This window comes from Lutra lutra, chromosome 17 (genome assembly GCF_902655055.1).
Source record: "Lutra lutra chromosome 17, mLutLut1.2, whole genome shotgun sequence".
Lineage (NCBI taxonomy): Eukaryota > Metazoa > Chordata > Mammalia > Carnivora > Mustelidae > Lutra > Lutra lutra.
This window is the reverse complement of record NC_062294.1, coordinates 17,650,252-17,674,323: the sequence shown is the minus strand read 5'-3', so window position 1 is coordinate 17,674,323 and position 24,072 is coordinate 17,650,252. Positions and strand designations below refer to the sequence as shown.

The 24,072-nt window shown below is 39.5% G+C and overlaps 1 protein-coding gene across 5 annotated transcripts in view; it reads left to right on the top strand.

Moving 5' to 3' along the window:
* NFATC3 (nuclear factor of activated T cells 3) overlaps positions 1 to 24,072 on the top strand; it is a 134,217-nt gene that overhangs the window by 85,395 nt on the left and 24,750 nt on the right. For all 5 annotated transcript variants that reach the window (XM_047710961.1, XM_047710963.1, XM_047710964.1 and 2 more), the window contains exons 7-9: positions 1,985 to 2,040; positions 3,053 to 3,179; positions 14,964 to 15,971. In XM_047710961.1, the coding sequence (XP_047566917.1) occupies positions 1,985 to 2,040; positions 3,053 to 3,179; positions 14,964 to 15,971 (1,191 nt within the window). The remainder of the gene's footprint in view (positions 1 to 1,984; positions 2,041 to 3,052; positions 3,180 to 14,963; positions 15,972 to 24,072) is intronic.

The following is a 24,072-nucleotide window of genomic DNA, read 5'->3' as shown; positions in this document are numbered from 1 at the left end:
ATCATGTTAAATGGTAGCAATTACTGGTTTCAGATAAGATGTGGCTGTGAATATGTAACTCCCATTCTGAAAGCACCATCAGTAATCCCTTCATATTTTAGGCTCCTTGATAATGGCATTTAGGTCACTGCCTTTCTTTCCAGCCTTATTTCTTACTCCTCCCTGAGTCATACTTTATATCCCACCAACACAGCTGCTTATGGTTCCTTGTATTGTGTAGTTTCTTGCCATCTTGGCTTTGCTCGTGCCTGCTCTTCTGCCTAGACCACCCCCCCGGCCCCGCCCTGTCACTTGAATTCTACCTTATTTTTAAGCCTCAGTTCAAGAGCTCAGAAAACCTTCCTTTACTCACCCCTTCACCAAGACTAGGGTAAGAATCCTGAATTCTCTTGGCACATTCAGAGTGCACCTTTATTACTGTAACCGCCACACTTTATTATAATGAACTGTTTGTATTTGCCTTTCTTCTGCAGACTGAGGGTAAGAGTATCCTTTCATCATTAACTCAGTAACCCAAAGTGCATGGCACATCAGGACCCAGGAAATGATTGTTGAACTGAGCTGTATTTTTGTGTAGGCATAGCATTTGTCTGTAGTATCTCTTGTGCACAAAGGGTAGCCATTATCTAGTTACCAGACTGGAAAATAATAGTCACAATTAAGAAGGTGTTTGATTGAGCCTTTTCAGATATCCTTACAGACTAGATGAAGTCATGCTAACTGTGAAGATACTTGTGAGAGTTAGTCAATGGGCAAATGCCCATCACTTAAGAAAGAAGGCTTTGGGGGCGCCTGGGTGGCTCAGTTGTTGCACAACTCCTTCGGCTCAGGTCATGATCTCAGGTCCTGAGATGGAGCCCCAAGTTGGGCTCTCTGCTCAGTGGGGAACCTGCTTCCCTGCCTCTCTCTGCCTGCTGCTCTGCCTACTTGTGATCTCTCTCTCTCTGTGTCAAATGAATAAATAAAATCTTAAAAAAAAAAAAAAAAAGAATGCTTTAGAATACTGCACATCAGACTGGAGTGAGAGCTTTAGTAGCAGTTGGGGTTCTCCCCCAGGTGAACAATTCACTTGAAAGGAAGAGACAGAAAATGTGCCGGCCGGATCTTTGGGTGACACAAACATGGAAAGCCTAGCAAGTACATTCAAAGACCATCAGTGTCTAAAAAGATCTTGGCAAGCCAAGAAATCCAAGTCTAGTAGGGATAAATTAATAAGTGCTGGGAGAAAAAATACGTAAGTGCAGTGTAGGAGTTTGAACTTAACAGACGCAGTGTCTTCACATAAGGTGGCAAGAGCCTTAGTCACTCTCTACCATGCTGGGTCATTTCCCACCTGGGCTGTTCAGTTCTGGGCTTGGTACATTTGGAGGGAGATGGTCTTTTTGGAGAAATGTTCGAAGAAGAGTGGGCAGGAAGGCTAATAAAATCTGTGTAAATCTGTGTAAGAGGTAGATGCCAAACTGGGGAAGCTAGCCAACAGAAGAGGAGACACCTGCAAACATAGCTGTTTTTAAGCATCTGGAAAGCTACTCGAGCAGAGGACCACTCAAGATTTTTTGGATTGGTGGGCTGCAAGGGGTAGTTCTTAAGCCACTGATGGGATATTATAAGGAGGCAGATTTCATCTGTCATGAAGAGCTTATCCAGCAGCAGTGACTTTCTAGAGATTAAATGGGTTACTTCGTGAGGGAGTGAGTTTCCCATTACCTAAGGTATATAAGCAGAAATTGGCTACCATTTGGAGGAGGTGCTCTCAGATGATTTTCAAACATCACTCGACAGAATAAACTGGGGGGCCTGCTATCTCAGGTAGCCCAAGATCTTTCTTCTCATTTTTTTGTCATGGGTACATATTTTATTTTCATAATGGAAGTCAGAAAAAGATTCCCTTTGCCAATAAGCTTGTGATACTAGATACATTAAATATTGTTTATACACTTTCTGACTTGAATTACTTTTAACTGTAAATTGTTTTTTTCAATAGATGGACGACCTCAGTGGGAGGTAGAAGGGAAAATAATCAGGGAAAAATGTCAAGGGGTAAGAAATTTACTTTATTCCTTTTTAAATACTTAAGCATGATGAGAAAATTGGAAAATGCCACTTTATGTTATAGATGAAGACTCTTTTATCTGTTGTATGAAAGAAAAGTAAATTCGAATTTTTAGAAGTTTGGACATGAGATAGGTACTTTCCTGACACTAAAATTAAATTTAGGATAGATAAACAATTGGTGTCTTTCCCTTTTATTAGAAGGTTCTTACTGATGTTATCACTAAATTTTTTCTCTGAATGCAGTGAAGAAATCAAATAAATTCAGTAAAGAACATATATAATGGGCAAAAAGTAGGGGGGGAGAACAAACCCTCATGGGTTTGTGTATTTAGGATTATATTTGCATCTTTTCAACATTAAGCCTTCCAGGATTCACCACTGAATGCTGTGGTCCCTTCATCCTGGTTGGACTGGTGACAGAATCTTCTGGGGGTAGAGGATAACACTGCACAGTGCTCTCCAGAGACCTGGAGAAATTAGGTTAAGGATTGCAATTGGTTTGGGCCAACAGTTTTCACTTTGCTTGTGTAAAATTATTTTTTATGTAGGAACGGATTTTGTATATTGCCAGTTTAGAATATTTTGAATGTGAAATTTAAGAAATCTAAACTATAACACAGCTCAAGAAATATTAAACCTGACTGAAAATCAGAGTAGACTTCCACTTAAGATCAATAGCAACATGTAATATTCATTGTGCAGAGTATCTCACTACGTAGTATATAAGACTGTTTTTTATTTCTGCTACAACTAGAACCCAATTGGATGACTAAAAGGTAATTTCTCCTTTAGTGGTTTACTTTAAAGAATTTATCTCTGTTGAGACTAGAGTTTCATAGAGTAAATCTCCAGATGACTTACATGACCAGTTGATGTGCATAATTATCTATGATGGAAGAGACTGTGTAGTTAAGGCTCAAGAGTCATGGTGAGTTTAGCAGGTGCATTTCATTTTTAGTTCTGAGTGTAACACAATCTTGCTTTCCATGCTCCTTAGGCTCACATTGTCCTTGAAGTTCCTCCATATCACAACCCAGCAGTTACAGCTGCAGTGCAGGTGCACTTTTATCTTTGCAATGGCAAGAGGAAAAAAAGCCAGTCTCAACGTTTTACTTACACACCAGGTATGGGAAGTTGTGATGGTTTACTATAGAACTTGCTTTCATAATGAATAAAAAGTTGTTCGATGAAACCTATATGGCAATGTTTAAGGTAGAGTGCTTATAATCAATAAAAATCCCAACATACGCCATTCTGTCAAGTTTGTGTTGACTTTTAAATTTAGATGTGGTATTAGTTGTTATTTTGTAGTTATTTATTATAAGAAAATCAGAAGATTGAATATAGGTTTTTAAATCTGTTTTTCAGTAGCTACCAGAAATCACCAGCACTACAGTAAGGGCAGGTGTTTGTGAATATGTGTGAAGTCCTCTTGTGTCCTTAGCACTGCAGGAAGGTAGTGTGTTCATCTTAACCATTTCCATTCAGATGAAAAAAATCTCCCATTAGATTTTCATTTGGCCAGTAGTGACTATAGCATATTATGGGCCATGGGGAGTATAAAGTTGTTGCCAGAGTTTCTGGTTGTATAGATGCACTCTAATAAAGCTTCTGTACCGCTTTCTGCAGTAGTTCAAATGGTGTAACTTTCCAGATCTTGGTTGTGACACATAAATAGTATTTGCAGTAATCACGCTGATGGTTACATAGAGAACAAATCTTTATAGAGGCCCTCTCTGTTTTAGGCACTGTATTAGTCACCAGAGCATATGATAATAAAAAAATCATAGTGAACTTTACTCTTAAAAACTTATTCTTGGGGCGCCTGGGTGGCTCAGAGGGTTAAGGCCTCTGCCTTTAGCTCAGGTCATGGTCCCAGGGTCCTGGGATCGAGACCCACATCGGGCTCTCCCTTAGCGGGGAGCCTGCTTCCTCCTCTCTCTCTGCCTGCCTCTCTGCCTGCTTGTGATCTCTCTCTGTCGAATGAATGAATAAAATCTTTAAAAAAAAAAAAAAAAACTTATTCTTGTAAAAACTTCTTTTTCCCTTAAGATTTATTCGTTTATTTTAGAGAGAAAGAGAGAGAGAGAATCTCAAGTATATGCCCCCCACTGAACTCCAAGCTTGACACAGGGCTCGATCCCAGAACCCTGAGATCATGACTTGAGCTCAAATCAAGAGTTGAACACCCAACTAACTAAGCCACCCAGACACCCCCTCTTGCAAAAACTTTTAATGGTTTCTAGTTAATGGAAATAATGAACACTTAAATTTGAAAGGGTACTGGTTATGAATGATCATTTGTCATTCATATTCTTTAAAGCCTGACTATATTTCACTTTTAGCCTCTAAAAGCATTTATAAGGGCACCTGGATGGTTCAGTGGGTTAAAGCCTCTGCCTTTGGCTCAGGTCATGATCTCAGGGTCCTGGGATCGAGCCCTGTATCAGGCTTTCGGTTCAGCAGCGAACCTGCTTCTCCTTCTCTCTCTCCTTGCCTCTCTGCCTACTTGTGATCTGTCAAATAAATGAATAAAATCTTTAAAAGAAAAAAAAGGTGTTTATATTCCCAAATCTGAAAATTATTATTACTTGATCATGTTAATATATTACTTGGTAATAAAATATTTCAGATAGTTTTCAAATAGAATACAAACATTCTGAAAGATTTTGGTTAGCCTTTTCAGTATTAATTCAGTAAGTATTTGTGTAAGTAAGTATTTCACCAGTTGGGTGAAACTTATCTCATTTCCTTTATCATGGAACTTATAATCCAGGGGGACAAACAGAAGTTAATGAATCACTAAAAAATTAGTTACTAACAAATTTGTAATTAGAAACTGCAGTAAGGACTCTGTAGGAAAGGGATATGATGCTATAGGTGAAAATAACAGAGGGACCCTTGCCTAGGCTGACAGGTTGAGAAAAGGCTTTTATGTGAAAGTAATACTTGAGTTGATAACTGGAAAATAGTAATAGTTTATAGACATGTTGTGTATGTGTGTGTGTATATATATCCATACATATGGTACTGTTCTAAGCCCTTTTTCTATTTATTCTTTTGAACTCATAATAGATGTATGAGATAGGTTATTATCTTGTTTTATAGATGAAGAAACTGAGTAGCTAAGTATTATGCCCACAGTCTTAGAACATTTAAATCTTACAGCCAGATGTCATGCATAGGCAATCTGGTTCCAGAGTCTGGGCACCTAACTCTTACGCTAGAGTACATCTCAGGTTTGTTCATTGATTTAGCAGACATACTGAACATTTAGTGTGTGCCAGGTGCTATTCTAAGCAGTTTATACCTAATTAATTTATTCTCTTATAATCCTGTAAGGTAGGTAATAATTGCCCTTTTCATTTTGCAAATGAGTGAACCAAGTTCACACAGCTAATAAGTGGTGGAGGTGAGATTTGAATCCAGGCAATCTGGCTATAGAATCTATACTGTTAATAACTCTTAGAGAAAGTGAGGGAGAACATTTCAGATAAAGTCAACAGCATGTGCAAAGGTATTGTTGTTGGTTGGATAATGGAGTATTAAAAGAACTTCAGTTGGTTAAGTGTCCAACTCTTGATTTTGGCTCAAATCATGATCTCAGGGTCATGGGATCCAGCCCTGCATTGGGCTCTGTGCTCACCGTGGAGTCACCTTGTCCCTTTCCTTCTGCGCCTTCCCTGTTCTCTTACTCTCTCTCAAATAAATACATTAATAAAATCTTTAAAAAAAAAAAAAAAAAGGAGGGGTGCCTCAGTTAAGCGTCTGACTCTTGGATTTTGGCTGAGTTCATGATCTTGGGGTTTTGAAATGATTCCCTGCTTCAGGCTCCATGTTGGGCATGGAGCCTGCTTAACATTCTCTCTCCCTCTCCCCTCTCTCTATCCTCTAATAAAAAAAGAAGTTGTGGGGCACCTGGGTGGCTCAGTGGTATAAGCCTCTGCCTTTGGCTCAGGTCATGATTTCAGGGTCCTGGGATCGAGCCCTATGTCAGGCTTTCTGCTCAGCAGAGAGCCTGCTTCTCCCTCTCTGTCTGCCTGCCTCTCTGCCTACTTGTGATCTCTCTTTCTGTCAAATAAATTAATTAAAAAAAAAAAAAGTTCCAAGAAATGAGCTTTAACAGAGAGGTAACGTGATCAAATTTGTATTGCAAAAACCACTTTCAGAGCGCCTAACTAGCTCAGTCAGTAGAGCTTGTGACTCCTGATCTTGGGGGTGTTGAGTTCTTTTTTTTTTTTTTTTTTTTTTTAAGATTTTATTTATTTGACGGACAGAGAGCCCGATGCGGGGATCAATCCCAGGACCCTGGGAGCATGACCTGAGCCAAAGGCAGAGGCTTTAACTTACTGAGCCACCCAGGCGCCCCTGGGGTTGTGAGTTCTATTCTCATGTTGGGCATGGAGCCTACTTTAAAAATCCTTTTCAAAAAAAAAAAAAAATCCTTTTCCCTGCAATATGTGCATGTATCAAATTAATTTGTGGTACACCTTAAATTTTACACAATGTTATGTATCAAATATATTCAGTTAAAAGAAAGTTTAAACTAAAAATCATTTCCCCCGTATTTCTCCTGTCTTATTCTAAGGTATCAATGACCAGTTTAGTCTTTTCCTCAAATTACTAACTATGGAAAGTGAGATTTATATAACAGAGGCCCAAAAAGGTTAAAAAGGTTATTCAGATAGTTAGTGTTTTGATTATATAGGGGAGACAGCATTAATGATAATAAAGAATATTAGGGAAGGAATAAAATTTAAAATATAAAAGTTGGAATGGGCCTTAGTTGGGAGAAGGAACAGGAGGGGATAGGTAAGGATGAACAAGATGGTTGTATATTCGGCTGGTTTATACATTTAGTAGTGGAGAGTTTAGGGAGTTTCCATATGATAGCGTCAACTTTTTTTTCTTTAAAGAATAACATGGAATCTTCTGTTGTGAGCAGAGGGGAGTGTAGGTGATTTGGCAGTTTGAAGAATGTAGACAAGTTTGAAATACTTGTTGTAAAGAAAGGGGAGAGTAAGTTACCACAGAAACATAATAGGATTCTAGGCATGATCAGAAAACACCTTTGATGCTGATATTCATGAATTTATAAATAATTAATTTGCCCTGTTGTGTAACTTTCTTAAATAGCACTCAGATTCAGACATGCAGTCTAAGAATGTTAACAAATGCTGTAGAGATGGGAGACTGTAGAATCTAACCTCACTAAGAAGGGAGAGAGCTTCTGGAATTGTTTAAAAATAAAAAAAGCAGGGGTGCCTGGGTGGCTTAGTGGGTTAAACCCTCTGCCTTCGGCTCAGGTCATGATCCCAGGGTCCTGGGATCAAGCCCTGCATCGGGCTCTCTGCTTCCCCCTGTCCCTGCCTGCCTCTCTGCCTACTTGTGATCTCGCTCTCTGTCAAATTAAAAAAAAAAAAAAAAAGGCTTCTAAAAAATAAATAAATAAAATTAAAAAGCAGTAGAAGAGGATCAGCCGATTAGAGGTTTTCATTTTTACTATCTTAGTAGTAGTAACTGAACAGGCAAAGAGTAGTAACTGAACAGGTTTATAATGCCTTTACATTATCAGCTCATGAGTTGGGAGGACAATATAAAAGCAGAACCCTAGAGGGCATTATATGAGAATGGCAATCATTGGGGCCCCAGAGTACAGAAGGAATATTGGATTGGACTACCAGCTGTCATCACTGGCCTTATGATTGACAATATACAAATCAGGTGGCACACACAAAACAAAGACTGAAGAAGTGTTTGGGGGCGCCTGGGTGGCTCAGTTGCTTAAGTGTCCCTCTCAAGGTTTTGGCTTAGGTCATGATCTCAGGGTTGTGGGATTGAGCCCTGCGTCAGACTCTGTGCTCAGTGTGGAGTCAGCTCTAGATTCTCTCTGTCTCCTGCTCTATCCTTCCTCCCTCCACCTCTTCCCCTTTATCCCTCCCCACCTCTGCCTCTGTTCCTCTGTCTCTCTCTCAAATAAATAAATAAATAATCTTTCTTTTTTCTTCTTATTTTTTTTAAATTGTGCAGTCCTTGTTCTGGCTGATGATTGTCTTTTCTCTGTAGTATTTGGCTTTTGTCATTTTTTTCTAAAATGGAGTTTTGAATAAAAATTTTATAAAAGCAAATATGTTACTGTGAATGTATTTATTTTGTGTGTGTGGGTGTGAATTTATTTTTTATAAAAGACAAGTTAAGGGGTGTCTAGGTGGCTCAGTCAGTTAGGTCTCTAACTCTTGATTTTGGCTCAGGGTGATCTCAGGGTCCTGGAATCAAGACCTGTGTCAATTCTGCATTTGGCACAGAATCTGCTTGTCTGTCTCCCTCTGCACCTCCCCTGCTCACAAACATGTTTTCTTTCTCTCAAATAAATAGAATCTTTGGGAGAAGAAAAGGAAAAAAATAGATAAGTTGAAAAAATATTTTCAAGCATCCTAATTGTCTTCTGCTCTGAAACTGTCATTCTGTCTTTTTGGTTCCTTTTGATCCATTTATAGCACAACATTTTAAAATAAAAATGGGACCAAAATATATATGGTATACTAATTTTATGACCTCAACATTTTTATTTTTCTTCATGAGCAGATAAAGCTTTACAGAATTTCAAAAGAAAGAATTCTAGTGTGTGATACTTACATTAGAGTTACTTTGTCTTATTAATTTGTATGATTATTTATATTAAATATTTGTATCTTATTTGTTGTGACAATTCTTTTTTAAATTTTGCTTATAAAAATTTTAGATATTCAGCAGTGCCTGTGTGGCTCAGTTAGTTAAGTGTCTGCCTATCCCAGGGTCCTGGCATAAAGCAGGATTGAACCCTGTCTTGGGCTCCCTGGAGCCTCCTTTCTCTCCCTCTGCCCCTTTCCACCACCTTGGACTCTCTCTCTATTGCAAGTAAATAAAACCTTTTTTATTATTTTTTAAAGATTTTATTTATTTATTTGACAGAGGTCACAAGTAGGCAGAGAGGCAGGTGGTCGGGGGGGGGGGGAGCAGGCTCCCCGCTGAGCAGAGAGCCGGATGTGGGGCTTAATCCCAGGACCCTGAGATCATGACCTGAGCTGAAGGCAGAGGCCTAACCCACTGAGCCACCCAGGCGCCCCAATAAAATCTTTATTAAAAAATTAAAAAAATAATTTTATATATTCAGAAGTTATTTGTTTTTTATTAAAGGATACGACATTTTGTTACCTTTTTGACAATAAGGTATTCCTAGCAATAGGAATCTGACCAATATCAATATCCAGTGAAAGAATAATCAGTTGCAAATGGCTGTTTTGAGTTTGTTGTTTTGTTTTAGTTTTTATTATTGAAGTATAGTTGATGTACAATGGCATGTTAGTTTCAGGTATAATAACTTTTTTTAAATTGGAAATTGTATTTAGCATAATGTGTCCCATAGTCAGTTTACATTCTAAAGTTGAGAATGAGCATATTTAACACAGAAGGTAGAGTTAGTCTGTTTCTAAAATTCAAGTCATTCTAGATATTTTAAGTTCTTTTTAACTGTATTTCTCTCTAAATAAGAATAGATATCCTAGACCAGTAAAGAGGACTTCTTAGATTTGGTACGGTTGGAGTCTTAATCCCTTATAGACAAAAAGTGATAGTTGATTTGGCAAAGTGGAAATATACTCAATTTAGGAAAGCAGAACTCTCAATCTGAGTGTACATAAAAAGAAGGATTGGATTATCCAATAAAAAGGTGAATTTAAGCTGTAGTTCTCAGTCCCTCTGTGTCCTTTTTAGTGCATGATAACCAACCACTTATGTAACCAAGGACCTTAACCTCCCCCATTCAGGATTAATTAAACGGTGAGAGGCTTTCTTGAATATTCTCCCTCCTTTATATGGAAAGGTCATCCTGGGTATGGCATTTACTGTGGCTTTCCTGGGATCAGAGTAGGAGCTGAAGTAGAAAAGGGAAAAAGAATCCAGTTGTACAGGGAGAAAGTTATAGTTGTGCCAAAGTCAGAAGAAAAGAAAGTACATGAAGACATAAGAGAGGTCAGAGTTGTTAGACACATACTTGAAATACCTGAGCGAGAATAAGAAACTGGATGCAGGCCTGGTTTGGGAATGTTAACATTGGGACAGAAGCAATAAGAAGACTGGTAATATGCTTTCTTTGTTTTAAGGGTTGTCCTGTTAAGGGTGGGCTCACTTACAGCTTGCCAGATTTAGAGACTAACACAGTGATGAGTGATGAGCCCATTCCATTCTTGGTAGGACACCAGAGAAAAGTGTCAAGCTCAAATGCACCCCCCAAAACAAGTGCTCCATTAATTACCTACTATACAATGCATATAGTCTCAGAGCTGTTCTAATTCTTACTTAATTTCCTCAGATTGAGTCCATGCTTATATGAAGAGACTTGTGATTGACAGGGGTTCGGTAAATGGTCAGATGAGGTTTGACTGTGCTTTGGTTCTCATTGTTATTTTCTTTTACATAAAATGAAGTTCTCACATTTTAGTGAGGATGATGAAAATTTTAGTTATGTTAAAGTAGTATAAATGTAGAAGGGACAATGAGATGTGAATTCTGGAAAATTTTATTTTTTTAAGATTATAAATTTTTCTATTTTCTTTTTATTTTTTTTTAAAGATTTTATTTATTTATTTGTCAGAGAGAGAAAGCAGGGGGGTGGGCAGAGGGAGAAGTAGGCTTCCTGCTGGGAGCCTGATGTGGGACTTGATCCCAGGTCTCTGGGATCATGACCTGAGCTGAAGGCAGACAGCTGAAGGCAGCCATCCATGCATCCCCAAAATTTATTTATTTATTTATTTTTAAAGATTTTATTTATTTATCTGACAGACAGAGATCACAAGCAGACAGAGAGGCAGGCAGAGAGAGAGAGGGAAGCAGGCTCCCTGCTGAGCAGAGAGCCCGATGTGGGACTCGATCCCAGGACCCTGAGATCATGACCTGAGCCAAAGGCAGCGGCTTAACCCACTGAGCCACCCAGGCGCCCCCCAAAATTTATTTTTAGAGAGAGCAAGCAGGAGCGATGGGAGAGGGAAAGGGACAACCAGACTTGAGTGCTGGCTCAATCCTAGCAGCCACAAATCAGAAATCAAGAGTTGTGTTGGTCAACAAACTGAGCCACCCAGCCACCCTAGTAAAATTATTTTTAAAGGAGTTATAGCACTTTCATAGGAAGATAAAACAGATAATTTTTAGAAAAGCGGACTGAAGTATTTCCCAAGGGAAACAATGAAATCATTTGTTTTGACACACAGAAAATTAACTGATGGTTTTCTGTTTTGATAAACATTAAAATAAGCAAAATGCATTTATTTTCTACATGAAGCAGTCCTTTCAACTGGTAGATTCATCTAAAATCATGGACTTGCTACTTTTTTGATGTGATAAAGGATAGTGTTTGTTATTCATAACCTCTACTTGTATGATGGAATGGTGAAGTTGAATCTTTCTTGATCATACAGTATAGTGATCAAAAGCATGGACTTTGGGGGCACCTGGGTGGCTGTCGGTTAAGTGCCTGGCTTTGGGTCAGGTCATGATCTCAGGGCTCTGGGATCGAGCCCCGCAGTGAGCTCCCTGGTTAGCAGGGAGTCTGCTTCTCCTTCTCCCTCTGCCCCACCACCCCCTCCTCTCAGCTTGTACGCATTCTCTCTCTCTCTCAAAAAAAAGAAAAAGCATGGGCTTTGGAGGCAGAAAAACCTGGATTCAGGTCCTTATGATGCCGCTTAACTACTGTGAGGTCTTAGTGCCTTTATTCTCTTCAGTATACTCATCTATAAGGCAGGAGTAATAATAATAATCCCTATCTCGGAAAGGTTGTTTTCAGTAAATTAGAACTTTTGGGTGCAAATGACAAAAACTCAATTCAAACTAGCTTAACAAAAAAAATCATTGGCTCATGTAACTGGAAGATTAAGTGCAATGCTGGCTTTAGGCATGCTTCAGCTCAAGCAGTGTGATCTTAGGGCTTAAGGTTTCTCTTCATCTTAACACTGTTTTTCTTTCTGTTGGCTTTAGATCTTGAGCATGCTTTCACCACATGGCATCTCTAGGTTTGTTTCATCTTCATAATTAGTGATCCTAGAGAGAAGAGCTGGTACCTCCCTTCTTCTAACACACACATCCATCTAGATCGATCCTGGGATCACGCTCACATCTTTGGTTCGGTCCTGTTGCATTCGTAGGAGTTCTTATGTATTCTGGATATTAAACCCTTTTCAGAAATATTATTTGCAAATACTTTTTCTATTCTGTGGGTTATCTTTTCAGTCTCTCGATGGTGTCTTTCAATAGTCAGAAGTTTTTCGTTTTGAAGAAATCCAGTTTGTTTTTCTTTTGTTGTCTATACTTTCAGTATACATAGTGCTAAACAAACCATTGCCAAATACAGTGTCATGAAGCTGTTGCCTTTTGTTTTCTTGCAAGAGTTTTGTAGTTTTGCTCTTATGTTTAGGTCTTTGATCCACTTGAGTTAATTTTCGTGTGTGATTTTCAGATAAGTTTCCATCTTCATTATTTTGAACGGGATACCCAGTTGTCTCAGTACCATTTGTTGAAGAGACTGTTCAGTTGACTATATGTTAAAGGGTTTGTTTTTGGTCTCTATTCCATTGGTCTATATGTCTGTCCTTAGGTCAGTATCATGTGGTTACGATTGCTGTAGCTTTGTGGTAAGTTTTGAAATTACAAAGTGCGATTCCTCTGTCTTTGCACTTTTTCAAGATTGTTTTGACTATTTGGGGTCCCTTGGGATTCCATATAAATTTTAGGACGGGTCTATTTCTGCAAAAAAAAATATTGCTGGGATTTGGGGATTAAATATGAAAATTGTGTGGGGGAGTGTTGTGTTCTTAACAGTTAATTAAGTCATCCAGTCCATGAACCTGGAATATTGTTCCATGTATTTAGGTCTTCTTTCATTTCCTTAGCAGTGTTTTGTGGATTTCACTGTGTAAGTCTCACTTACCTTGGCCAAATTTGTTCTTTAGAGAACAAATTTATTTTTTGATGCTATTGTAAATGAAATTGTTTTCTTTTTTCTTTTTTTGGCAGACTTGTTTATTTTTTATTTAAATTCAATTAATTTGGGACTCTTGGGTGGCTTAGTCAGTTAAGCATCTGCCTTCTGCTTGGGTCATGATCCCAAGGTCCTGGGATTGAGTCCCTCATCGGGCTCCTTGCTCAGTGGGGAGCCTGCGTCTCCCTCTGCCTGCAGCTCTTCCTGCTTGTGCTCTCTCTCTCTCTGACAAATAAATAAATAAAATCTTTGAAAAAAATTCAACTAATTAACATAATGTAGTATTGGTTTCTGAGGAAGAGGTCCGCGATTCATCAGTCTTATATAATACCAGTGCTTATTATGTCACGTGCCTTCCTTAATGTCCATCACCCAGTTACCCCATACCCACACCCACCTCCTCTCCAGCAACCCTCAGTTTGTTTCCTATGATTAAGAGCCTCTTATGGGGTGCCTGGGTGGCTCAGTGGATTAAGCTGCTGCCTTCGGCTCGGGTCATGATCTCAGGGTCCTGGGATCGAGTCCCGAGTCGGGCTCTCTGCTCAGCAGGGAGCCTGCTTCCTCCTCTCTCTCTCTCTCTCTCTGCCTGCCTCTCCATCTACTTGTGATCTCTCTCTGTCAAATAAATAAAATCTTAAAAAAAAAAAAAGAGCCTCTTATGATTTGTTTCCCTCTCTGATTTCATCTTGTTTTATTTTTTCCTCTCTTCCCCTATAATCCTCTGTTTATAGGATGTCTGTTTTGTTTCTTAAATTTCACATATGAGTGAGATCATATGATAATTGTCTTTCTCTGATTGACTTATGAAATCATTTTCTTAATTTCCTTTTCAGATTATTTATTGCTAGTTTATAGAAATGTAATTGATTTCTACATGTTGAATTTGTTTATTATCTCCAACAGGTTTTTTGTGTATTCCAATACTTTTTTGATCCCTCATTATTCCTCTTGTAATATGTATCTGATGATGGTTGAGGATCATTGTAAATTAGACCATTGTAAACTAGAAGCTCTATGAATATTAGATTAGATCCGTGGTGTTTGATGCAAAATGCAAAACCAGGTGACCAGTAGATTTCAGATCAGAGATCTCAAATTCAAGGCTTTTTTTTTTTTTTAAGATTTTATTTATTTATTTGAGACAGAGCGTAAGCAAGTGAGCACAATCAAGGGAGCAGCACAGGGAGAAGGCAAAGCAGGCTCCCCACTGGCAGGAAGCCCCATGCAGGGCTCAATCTCAGGACCCTGAGATCATGACCCAAGCAGAGGGCAGCTGCTTAACAGACTGAGCCACCCAGGCACCTGTCAAATTTAAGGTTTTTTTATTAGGCCTTAGAGCTTTGTTGGGGGGTTTTAAAAAATCATTTATTTTTGAGTGGATAATGTATATACCTGGTTGAAAACACTCAAGAGACACAAAAGCTTACATAATAAAAAGTAAATCTGGTTCTTGCTCTTACCCCTAGTCACCTAGTTTCCATTCCCAGCAGTCAACACAGTAGTACCATTTTCATGACATCTTTCTGGAGATATCCATACCTATATAAGCAAAAACATACACATATTCTATATTTTACAAGAATTGTGATATGTACACATTGTTCTGCGACTCAAGTTTTTGGTACATAGGAATGTATTTGAGATCTTTCCACAGCACTTCATAGAGTTCTGTGCAGTGTTGTTGTTTTTTTTAACTTGAAACTTTTAGAGCAAGAACCACTCCCTGTTGTCTTATGCTTGCTGACTTCACATATTTTATATTATTTGCCTTCTCTGAAGGCATTTGTATTTTTAACCCCTGGCTTGGGTGCATACTAAGTTATGTAGCCTGGAATGAGGGCCCTTTATGATCACTGTATATATTATGTAATAATATTTGCTCTTACCATTTTCTTTTTAGTTTTGATGAAGCAAGAACACAAAGAAGAGGTTGACTTGTCTTCAGTTCCAGCATTGTCTGTGCCTCATCCTGCCCAAACCCAGAGGCCTTCCTCAGACACAGGACACCCACGTGACAGTGTACTGTCAACACAGAGAAGCTTGGTTTGTCCCATTCAACAAACATATGCATCCATGGTAACTTCATCTCATCTGCCACAGTTGCAGTGTAGGGATGAAAGTTCTGGTAAAGAACAGCATATGATACCTTCTTCAGTTATGCACCAGCCTTTTCAAGTAACATCAACACCTCCTGTGGGGTCTTCCTATCAGCCTATGCAAACTAATGTTGTGTACAACGGACCAACTTGTCTTCCAGTTAATGCTGCCTCTAGTCAAGAATATGATCCGGTTTTGTTTCCACAGGATACACCTCTTCCTAGTTTAATAAATCTTGGCTGTCAGCCGCCGTCATCCATACCTTTTCATTCTTCAAATTCAGGCCCAGCAGGACATCTCTTAGCCCACACACCTCATTCGGTGCAGACCCTGCCTCACCTGCAGTCAGTGGGATTCCATTGTTCAAACACAGGACAAAGATCTCTTTCTTCTCCAGGGGCTGACCAGGTCACAGGCCAGCCTTCCCCTCAGTTACAACCCATTACATATGGTCCTTCACATTCAGGGTCTGCTACAACTGCTTCCCCAGGAGCCTCGCATCCCCTGGCTAGTTCACCACTTTCTGGGCCACCATCTCCTCAGCTACAGCCTATGCCTTACCAATCTCCTAGCTCAGGAACTGCCTCATCACCGTCTCTAGCCACCAGAATGCATTCTGGACAGCACTCAACTCAAGCACAAAGTACAGGCCAGGGAGGTCTTTCTGCACCTTCATCCTTAATCTGTCACAATTTGTGTGATCCAGCTTCATTTCCACCTGATGAAGCAACTGTGAACATTAAGCCTGAACCTGAAGAGCAAGAACCTAACTTTTCAACAATTGGTCTGCAGGACATCACTTTAGATGATGGTAAGTTCATCCTTATATTCTTGAAGCAGTGAAGATCTGGGAACTTCCTTCTCTGATAGTCATAAAAAAGTCATCATGGATTGCTTATTGGCATATGGCATGTGGTTGGGTTTTTTCATTTTTAGTAATATTTGTTGTCACTAGAAACATGTTAATCTATGACTTTGAGAATAGATGTGAAAATCTATGCTTTAAAATCTATTTTACCACTAATATCTGTTGCAGAGGGTGAGACTTGAATGATAGCCCATTACCCATTTGTGATGGAACTATGGAGATGAGATTTATTGGGCATCTCTTCTTTCTGAAAGTATACTGAGGTCTCAGTGTCTGGAGAATGGAATTCAGTAAATATTGCTGAGTGCTATCTATTTGGAAGGCACACAGTTAGATGCTGGAAATACTAGGAATGTGTCTGAATGGAGTTCCTGTCCTCGAGGAGACTCACACAAGTAAAGAGCGGTGGTGCCCCCTCTCCACCCAGCTTGCTGAGTCAGATAGTGGTGATGGTACAAGACCTGTTGGCACCAGGATAAAGAGCTGTTTATATGAATGTAGCAAGTTGGCAAATAGACCTCTGTTTTTAAATTAGAGAACAAACTTTGGAATATTAGTTATTTCAATAGTTGAAAATTCCCCAACATAGCATTTTTAGGAAATAATTTTAGACTTTATTCTTGGCTCCATCATTTATATGGTAGTGAAATTTTTTCAAAATAGGAATTTAGTGAAAGCTGCTGGTAACAGTTCAATATGAAAATTCTAAAGATTCTGAAAACACAGATAAAGAATTTCAGTTCTCTCTCTGATTCTGTATTTTCTGTATAGAAAAGTAATTTTAAGTTAGCCATCTTACACATCTGGAGAAGGTGAATTTACTACTTAGTTGCAAAGCTGGTATTAAATCCCAAATGCCAAGCATAAAGAAAAAGGAAGGTAAATAAAATGTGGCATCCCCAGTCCCAGGGCTTTCACCAGATCGGTACATGACTGACTGATCTGCAGTGGGTCTGAGTTACTTACAATCAAGGTCTAAAAGAAGCACATTAGGATATTGAATCAGAGAGCTGTGCTAGATTTCATAAGAAGAATTCAGCAGTAGGGCAACTGGCTGGCTTAGTCAGTAGAACATGGGATTCCTGATCTCAGGGTCATGTGTTTGAGCTTCATGTTGGACCTGGAGCTTACTTACAAGAAAAAAAAAAAAAAAAAAAGAATTCACCAAAGCATCCTTGAGGAGATGATATTTGAGAGCCAAGTCTTAGAGGATGAGTATATGTTTTCAGTAAATGAGTATCAGAGGGCAAATCAGACAACATAAGCAGAAATGGAGCTGTGTCTGGGAAAGCATCACTGGATGGAGGGCAAATGGCATAGTAAAAGATGGCTTTCAAAGCCATAAGGGGATGTGCCAAGTCATTTGTGTGTAAACAGAAGATACAGTTGGCCCTTGAACACCTTGGGGACTAGGGACACCCATCCTCTCTCAGTCAAAGAATCCATTTATAACTGTCAACTCCCCAGCAACTTAACTACTGATAGTCTGCTGTTGATTGGAAGCCTCACTGATAACATAAACAATCAGTTAACATACTATTTTGTATATTATATGTATTTTGTACTATATTCTTAGAATAAAGTAAACTAAAGCAAAGAAAACGATATTAAGAAGATCATAAGGAAGGGGCGCCTGGGTGGCTTAGTCGGTTAAGCGTCTGCCTTTGGCTCAGGTCATGATCTCAGGGTCCTGGGATGGAGCCTTGAGTTGGGCTTCCCACTCAGCGGGGAGTCTGCTTCTTCCTCTTCCTCTGCCCCTCCCCCTGCTCGTTCTCTCTCTCTCAAATAAATAAAAATCTTTAAAAAAAATAAAATCGGGACACTTGGGTGGCCCAGTTGATTAAGTGTCTGCCTTCAGCTCAGGACCCTGGGATCGGGTCCCACATCAGCTCCTTACTCAGCTAGGAGCCTGCTTCTCCCTCTGCCTGCCACTCCCCCTCCTTGTTCTCTCTTTCTCTCTCTCTTAAAGATTTTATAAGATCTTTAAAATCTTTAAAAATCTTTAAAATCTTTAAAAAATAATAAAAATAAAATCATAAAGAAGAGAAAATTTAAAAAAAAATCCCCATATAAATGGATTCTTGCTACTGAAACCCAAGTTGTTGTTATTGTTGTTATTTTAAGATTTATTTATTAGAGAGTGTGCCTCTGGCAGAGAGAGAGAATCTTTCAGGCAGACTCCCCACTGAATGTGGAGCCCGATTCAGGGCTCGATCCCATGACCCATGAGATCATGACCTAAACCAAAACCAAGAGTCAGATGCTCAACGAACTGAGCCAGCCAGGTGCTCCAAAATCCATGTTATTCAAGATTCAACTGTATATGTGTAAACTGAAGCAACACCTACAGTTTGCATAGTATTTTCCTATTCATTATTTCTTTTAATCCTTATTAATCCTCTGTCTCTGAGACAGTGATCATGTAGCAAATTGGACTTTCTGAAGGTGACGCAACTGGTAAGTAGCAGGGCTGAGACTGGAATTACGTTTTTTCAGTCTATTATCTTGCTGCATTGTAGTTGCCTCCTAGGAGCAGCAGGCCATAGTGGTTAGGACTCTGTGCTAAAGGGCATCCCTCAGGGTTTTGTTTTTTTGTTTTTTGTTTTTTTAATTCCTAAAGGAACATGTGTGCTGTACTTCATTGCATGAACACATGTTCACAGCTGTATCTAATCTGTCACAGTTGTGTTGGGAGTACCTTGAGGGCTCTCATATTAAGAGTCTTATGCTTCTCTTTATGCACAGCTGGCATTAAGTGCCACTGCCTACTCAATAATGATGAACACCAGCTAGAGAGGAGACTTCTGCTTTGATGCAAAACACATTTGAAATAAGTTAAGGCTTTTTCAAATAGACATAAATTTTAAAATGTTACCTATTCATTCTTTTGGCAGTTTTAGACTATTCATAGTGCTTTTAAGACTTATATTTAGAATTTTAATCCTGAGACAAGCGGTAAGACCTTGAGTGATAACCTGCCATGCGTTTGTGATAGAACTGAAGACATGAGATTTATTGGGCACATCTCAGTGTATTCCAGCTCATTTTTTTTTCCATATGAAGACTTTTTTCTTCTAAAAAGGGACCAAAGGTAATGGAACTTGCTTTTTCTAGTTTATCAGTGTTAGAGTGATATTTTGGGGGCAACAAATTGGAACTTCTAGAAGGGTTTTGTGAAAAGTTTATTTTACCCTTTGAATATGTTAAAATACATTGCCAAAACAAGAATCTGGAAAGATGAGGCCTATGAGGGGAGGTATAAAAAAATTTTCATTTTTGCTCCATTCATTATATAGGCCACACAAGTAAGAAAAGTTCCCAGATTGTAGCCCTACAAAAGATGAAGTCTCTGTTGCTACCTGTTGCATACCTGTAGCAAAGTCTCTTTGCTACCTGTTATGAGACTTGATAGAAGGTCGGTGCTGCTAGCAGTATTTAAAGGGGGAGGGACTAAAATGCAGTCCTGGGCACCTTGGATCATTAGAAGTTTGATATTTGCCAGCTGACTGATTGATAATGTTATTTTGATTTGCCTTTGAAGGTAAAATTCTAGGTACTTAGTCCTACAATTTTGCAAAGTTTTTATACAAATTTATTAAAAAACAATAACATCTCTCATAGGCCTGGAACTCCATAGCACTTGAATGTCCCCTTTCTGGTTAGCCTTAAAAGAAAGCCATAAGGTCACCTGTGTGGCTCAGTTGGTTAAGTATTTGCCTTCAGTTCAGGTTATGATCAGGGTCCTGGGATCCAGCCCTGTGTTGGGCTCCCAGCTCAGCAGGGAATCTGCTTCTCCCTCTTATGCTCCTCCGCACCCCTCATGGTTTCTTTCTCTCAAATAAATAAATTAATTAAATCTTTAAAAATAAAAATAAAAGGAAGCCATAAGACATGCCAAAAAGGATTAGAAGTACTTAAGGCGAACTTTGCAGTTAGTTTAACCTCAGGTTTTATATTAACTTTTCTATATTGTGGTTTTTTTTTTTTAAGATTTTATTTATTTATTTGACAGAGAGAGACATAGCGAGAGGGGGAACACAAGCAGGGGGAGGGGGAGAGGGAGAAGCAGGCTTCCTGCTGAGCAGGGAGCCTGATGCTGGGCTCCATCCCAGGACCTTGGGATCACGACCTGAGCCCAAGGCAGATGCTTTAAGACTGAGCCACCCAGGCACCCCTATATTATAATGTTAAATATTAAGTTCAAAGTAATTTCTATTCCACAATTAGAAGACACAAATAATTTTTTTTTAATTTGTGTTATACTAGTTAAATATACTTACCACCTAATCCTAGGAACTTCTGTTAATCATATTTCTGTTTTAGAGTGCCTGAGAGGCTCAGTCAGTTAAGTGTCCAACTCTTGATTTCGGCTTAAGTCATAATCTCAGGGTTTTAAGATCAAGCCTGTATCAGGCGTCATACTGGGCATAGCGCCTGCTTAAGGGTCTCTGTCTCTCTCCCTTTCCTACAGTTGAGTTTTTTCCTCTCTCACTCTCTTCCCTCTTAAAAAAATAATAATAAAATAAAAGTAAATTTAAAAATAAAAATAAATGAAAATCACATTAAAGATTTTAAAAGATTAAAGGTAAAATATCCTTTTTATTTTGTAATTTTTAAATGGAGTCAGGAATCATTCACTTATTACTTGACTGTTATTTTTAGAAATGTGGACATTAACACCTTAATTTTTTATTATAAATTTAGTGACATTTAATAGAGATGATATTAGTGTGCCTCGGCTCAGAAATTGAAAACTTACAGACATACAAACACCTCTAATACAGCTCCCTCATTTTATAGATGAAGAATCTGGGTTTTACAGAGCCTATGATTTTGGTCCAGGGTAACACACAGTTAAATAGCATAAAAAGACTGAAACCAAGTCTCCTGGCTCCTAATTCAGTACCTCAGGTATTTTTCCAGTGTTTCTCATTGGTCTGTGAATGAGACTGCAGATGTACAACAGTTGGAATATTGAAAGAAACTGCCATTTTCTCTGTCGAGCTTTAGTTTGTGAGAGGGGCGGGGGCAAATTTAAGATTATAGATTCCCAGGGGCTCCTCAGTGGCTCAGTCGGTTTAAGTGTCTGACTGTTGATTTCACTCGGGTCCTGATCTCAGGGTTGTGAGGTGAGACCCCATGTTGGGCTTCCCGCTCAGTGAGGAGTCTGCTTCCCTTCATCCCCACGTCCCCTGTTGTCACTCTCTCACCAAAAAAAAAAAAAAACAAAAAAAACCAACAACCCACAAGGGCACCTGAGTCGCTCAGTGGGTTAAAGCCTCTGCCTTCAGCTCAGGTCATGATCCCAGAGTCCTGGGATCGAGCCCTAGCCCTGCATCCGGCTCTCTGCTCAGCAGGGAGCCTGCTTCCTCCTCTTTATCTGCCTGCCTCTCTGCCTACTTGTGATCTCTGTCAAATAAATAGATAAAATCTTAAAAAAAAAAAACCCAAAAAACAAAAACTCACTATAAAGAAGTTTGTTTTGTTTTGTTTTCAATTTTATTTATTTGTCAGAGAGAGCACAAACAGGGGGACTAGCAGGCAGAGGGAGAAGCAGGCTCCTTGATGAGCAAGCAGCCCAATGTGGGACTTGAGCCCAGGACCCTGGGATCAGGACCTGAGCCGAAGGCAAATGGTTAACTGACTGAGGCACCCAGGCCTTACTTCCAGATTCTCAGTATAAAGAAATTTTAAAGGCTCTCTAGTCCATCCTCTTTCACACTGGAGTTCATACTCTGGTATTCTTAATGATACTGTATTCCTCTGTACCTTTCTCTTCACCTTCTTTGGAACATCTCAGGGCCTTTTGAGTTCTAGCTGCCCTTATTTTATGTGGGCTCTGATGCCTCTGGAATCATGCAGAACAAATCTAATCCTTCTTGTAATAGCCCTTCACATTTGTGAAATCTTGATCTCTTTCCCGGTCTTAAAAACACTCCAGCAACCTCACCTGTCCCTCACCCTTACCAACCTCTGCTTGACCCTAGTGTTGTAGCTCCTTTTTGTAGTGCAGTATATAGAAAGGAGCACCTGTAGCCAGCTCCGAGGGATTTAGAACTGTTATCTTCCTTGTTCACAAGGCTTTATTTATCAATACAGTCTGAAGTCAGGGGATTTTCTTAGCTCCATCTTACTGTTGATTTAGTGAGTCATAAGTACTGCTATATCACATCCTTTCTCTCACCACTCCCTACCCCTTGGGTTTTGCGTATGTTGTTTTTGGAACCCAACACTAAACTTTATAAGTATCCTTGTTCAGTTTCATTGAGGTGATTTTGGCTCCTCATATTAACCTTGCAAGCTCAGTAGAGTCTATTTCAGCGTCATATGGCTCCCTACCCAAGGCGTATTCTTTAGGGAAATAACAACAGCAAGGGCGCCTGGGTGGCTCAGTGGGTTAAGCCTCTGCAGTCGGCTTAGGTCATGATCCCAGGGTCCTGGGGTCGAGCCCCACATGGGGCTCTCTGTTCAGCAGGGAGCCTGCTTCCCCCTTTCTCTGCCTACTTGTGATCTCTGTGTCAAATAAATAAATAAAATCTTGAAAAAAAGTAACAACAGCATACTGATTTTTACCAAGTGATGTTTTCTTTCAAGAAGTCCTCTTAGGGGGGTGTCTGGGTGGCTCAGTTGATTAAGGATCTGCCTTCAGTTCAGAATCCTGGGATTGAGCCCTGCATCTGGCTCCCCACTCAGTGGGGAGTCTGCTTCTCCCTCCGCCCCTCCACGCCACTCATGCTCATGGTCTCTCTTTTGCTCTCTATTTAAAAAAAAAAAAAAAAAGGGAAGTCCTCTTGGAAGGCTGTGATATTACTTATTTATCCAATTTAGGGCATTTTTCAAAAATCTTTCGCTACTTCTTTTTTTCTTTGTACCACTGTCCTTGCTTGAAAAGTATGCTCTCTGCATCTATAAAATTATCAGTGAGTTTTTACTTGTGTTTACAATTTGTATTCCTGGAGCTGTAACTTTCCTAAACATTGCAGTGTATTATCGTGTGTATGTCTCAGTCTTTGGGCCAAACGATACACGTTTAACCAGTACAGAAATAATAGACTTGTCACAGCTGTGTTTTAAGGATTTTAATTAAGATTATAGTATTGTTAAACTAGATTGCCTTTGACCTTTAAATCCAAGCCCATTTAATTTGTGACTGAACTGAATCCAGTTACAGCTTTCCATTAGAATCCCTCAATTCCCACTTGTCCTCTTTTGTTCCCAAACTAACAGAGCTGCAGCTGCAGCCTTTCAGCGTCTCGAGAAAAGGGTACATGTTAAATATAGCCTGACCTGCTGCTCTGGTGAAAACTGACACGGCCGCTTGCAGGCTCTGTGCAGTGACATGCTGATCCTGAATGTAGGGCAGTTGCTAATACGACTGTAAACAGGGACTTTAGACATGACCGCAGATGCTGCAGTTCTGCATATAAGTAACAAGCTTTGAAGTAGCAAGGGAGGGATAAACAAAAGATTTAGGATGGGGAAAGTAGGAGGCTGGTGTGGAAGAGCAAAGGTAAATATTGTCAGTGTTGTATTCTACCTGTTGGATATTAGTTTCATTGGTGTTTATTATATATGTATTTTTTAAAGATTTTATTTATTTATTTGACAGAGAGAGATCACAAGTAGACGGAGAGGCAGGCAGAGAGAGAGAGAGAGGGAAGCAGGCTCCCTGCTGAGCAGAGAGCCCGACGCGGGACTCGATCCCAGGACCCTGAGATCATGACCTGAGCCAAAGGCAGCGGCCCAACCCACTGAGCCACCCAGGCGCCCGGTGTTTATTATATTTAAACAAAACAATAAAGCCATATATATAGTCAGTGGTGAGAGGGGTCACAAATAAAATATTTAATGACTTTGGGGCAATGAGGTGGAGGGAGGCAGATGGTATTGAACTTTGTCCTTTAACTGGGGCTTTGGGTAGCTCATGAATCCTCTTCTGGGAAGCATGCATGTAGTGTCCAGCATCAGCATATTTATGAGAATAACTCCAGAGGCAGGAAATTCCCGTAAATAATGCCCATGTAAGCTTTGGATAGTGGCTTAT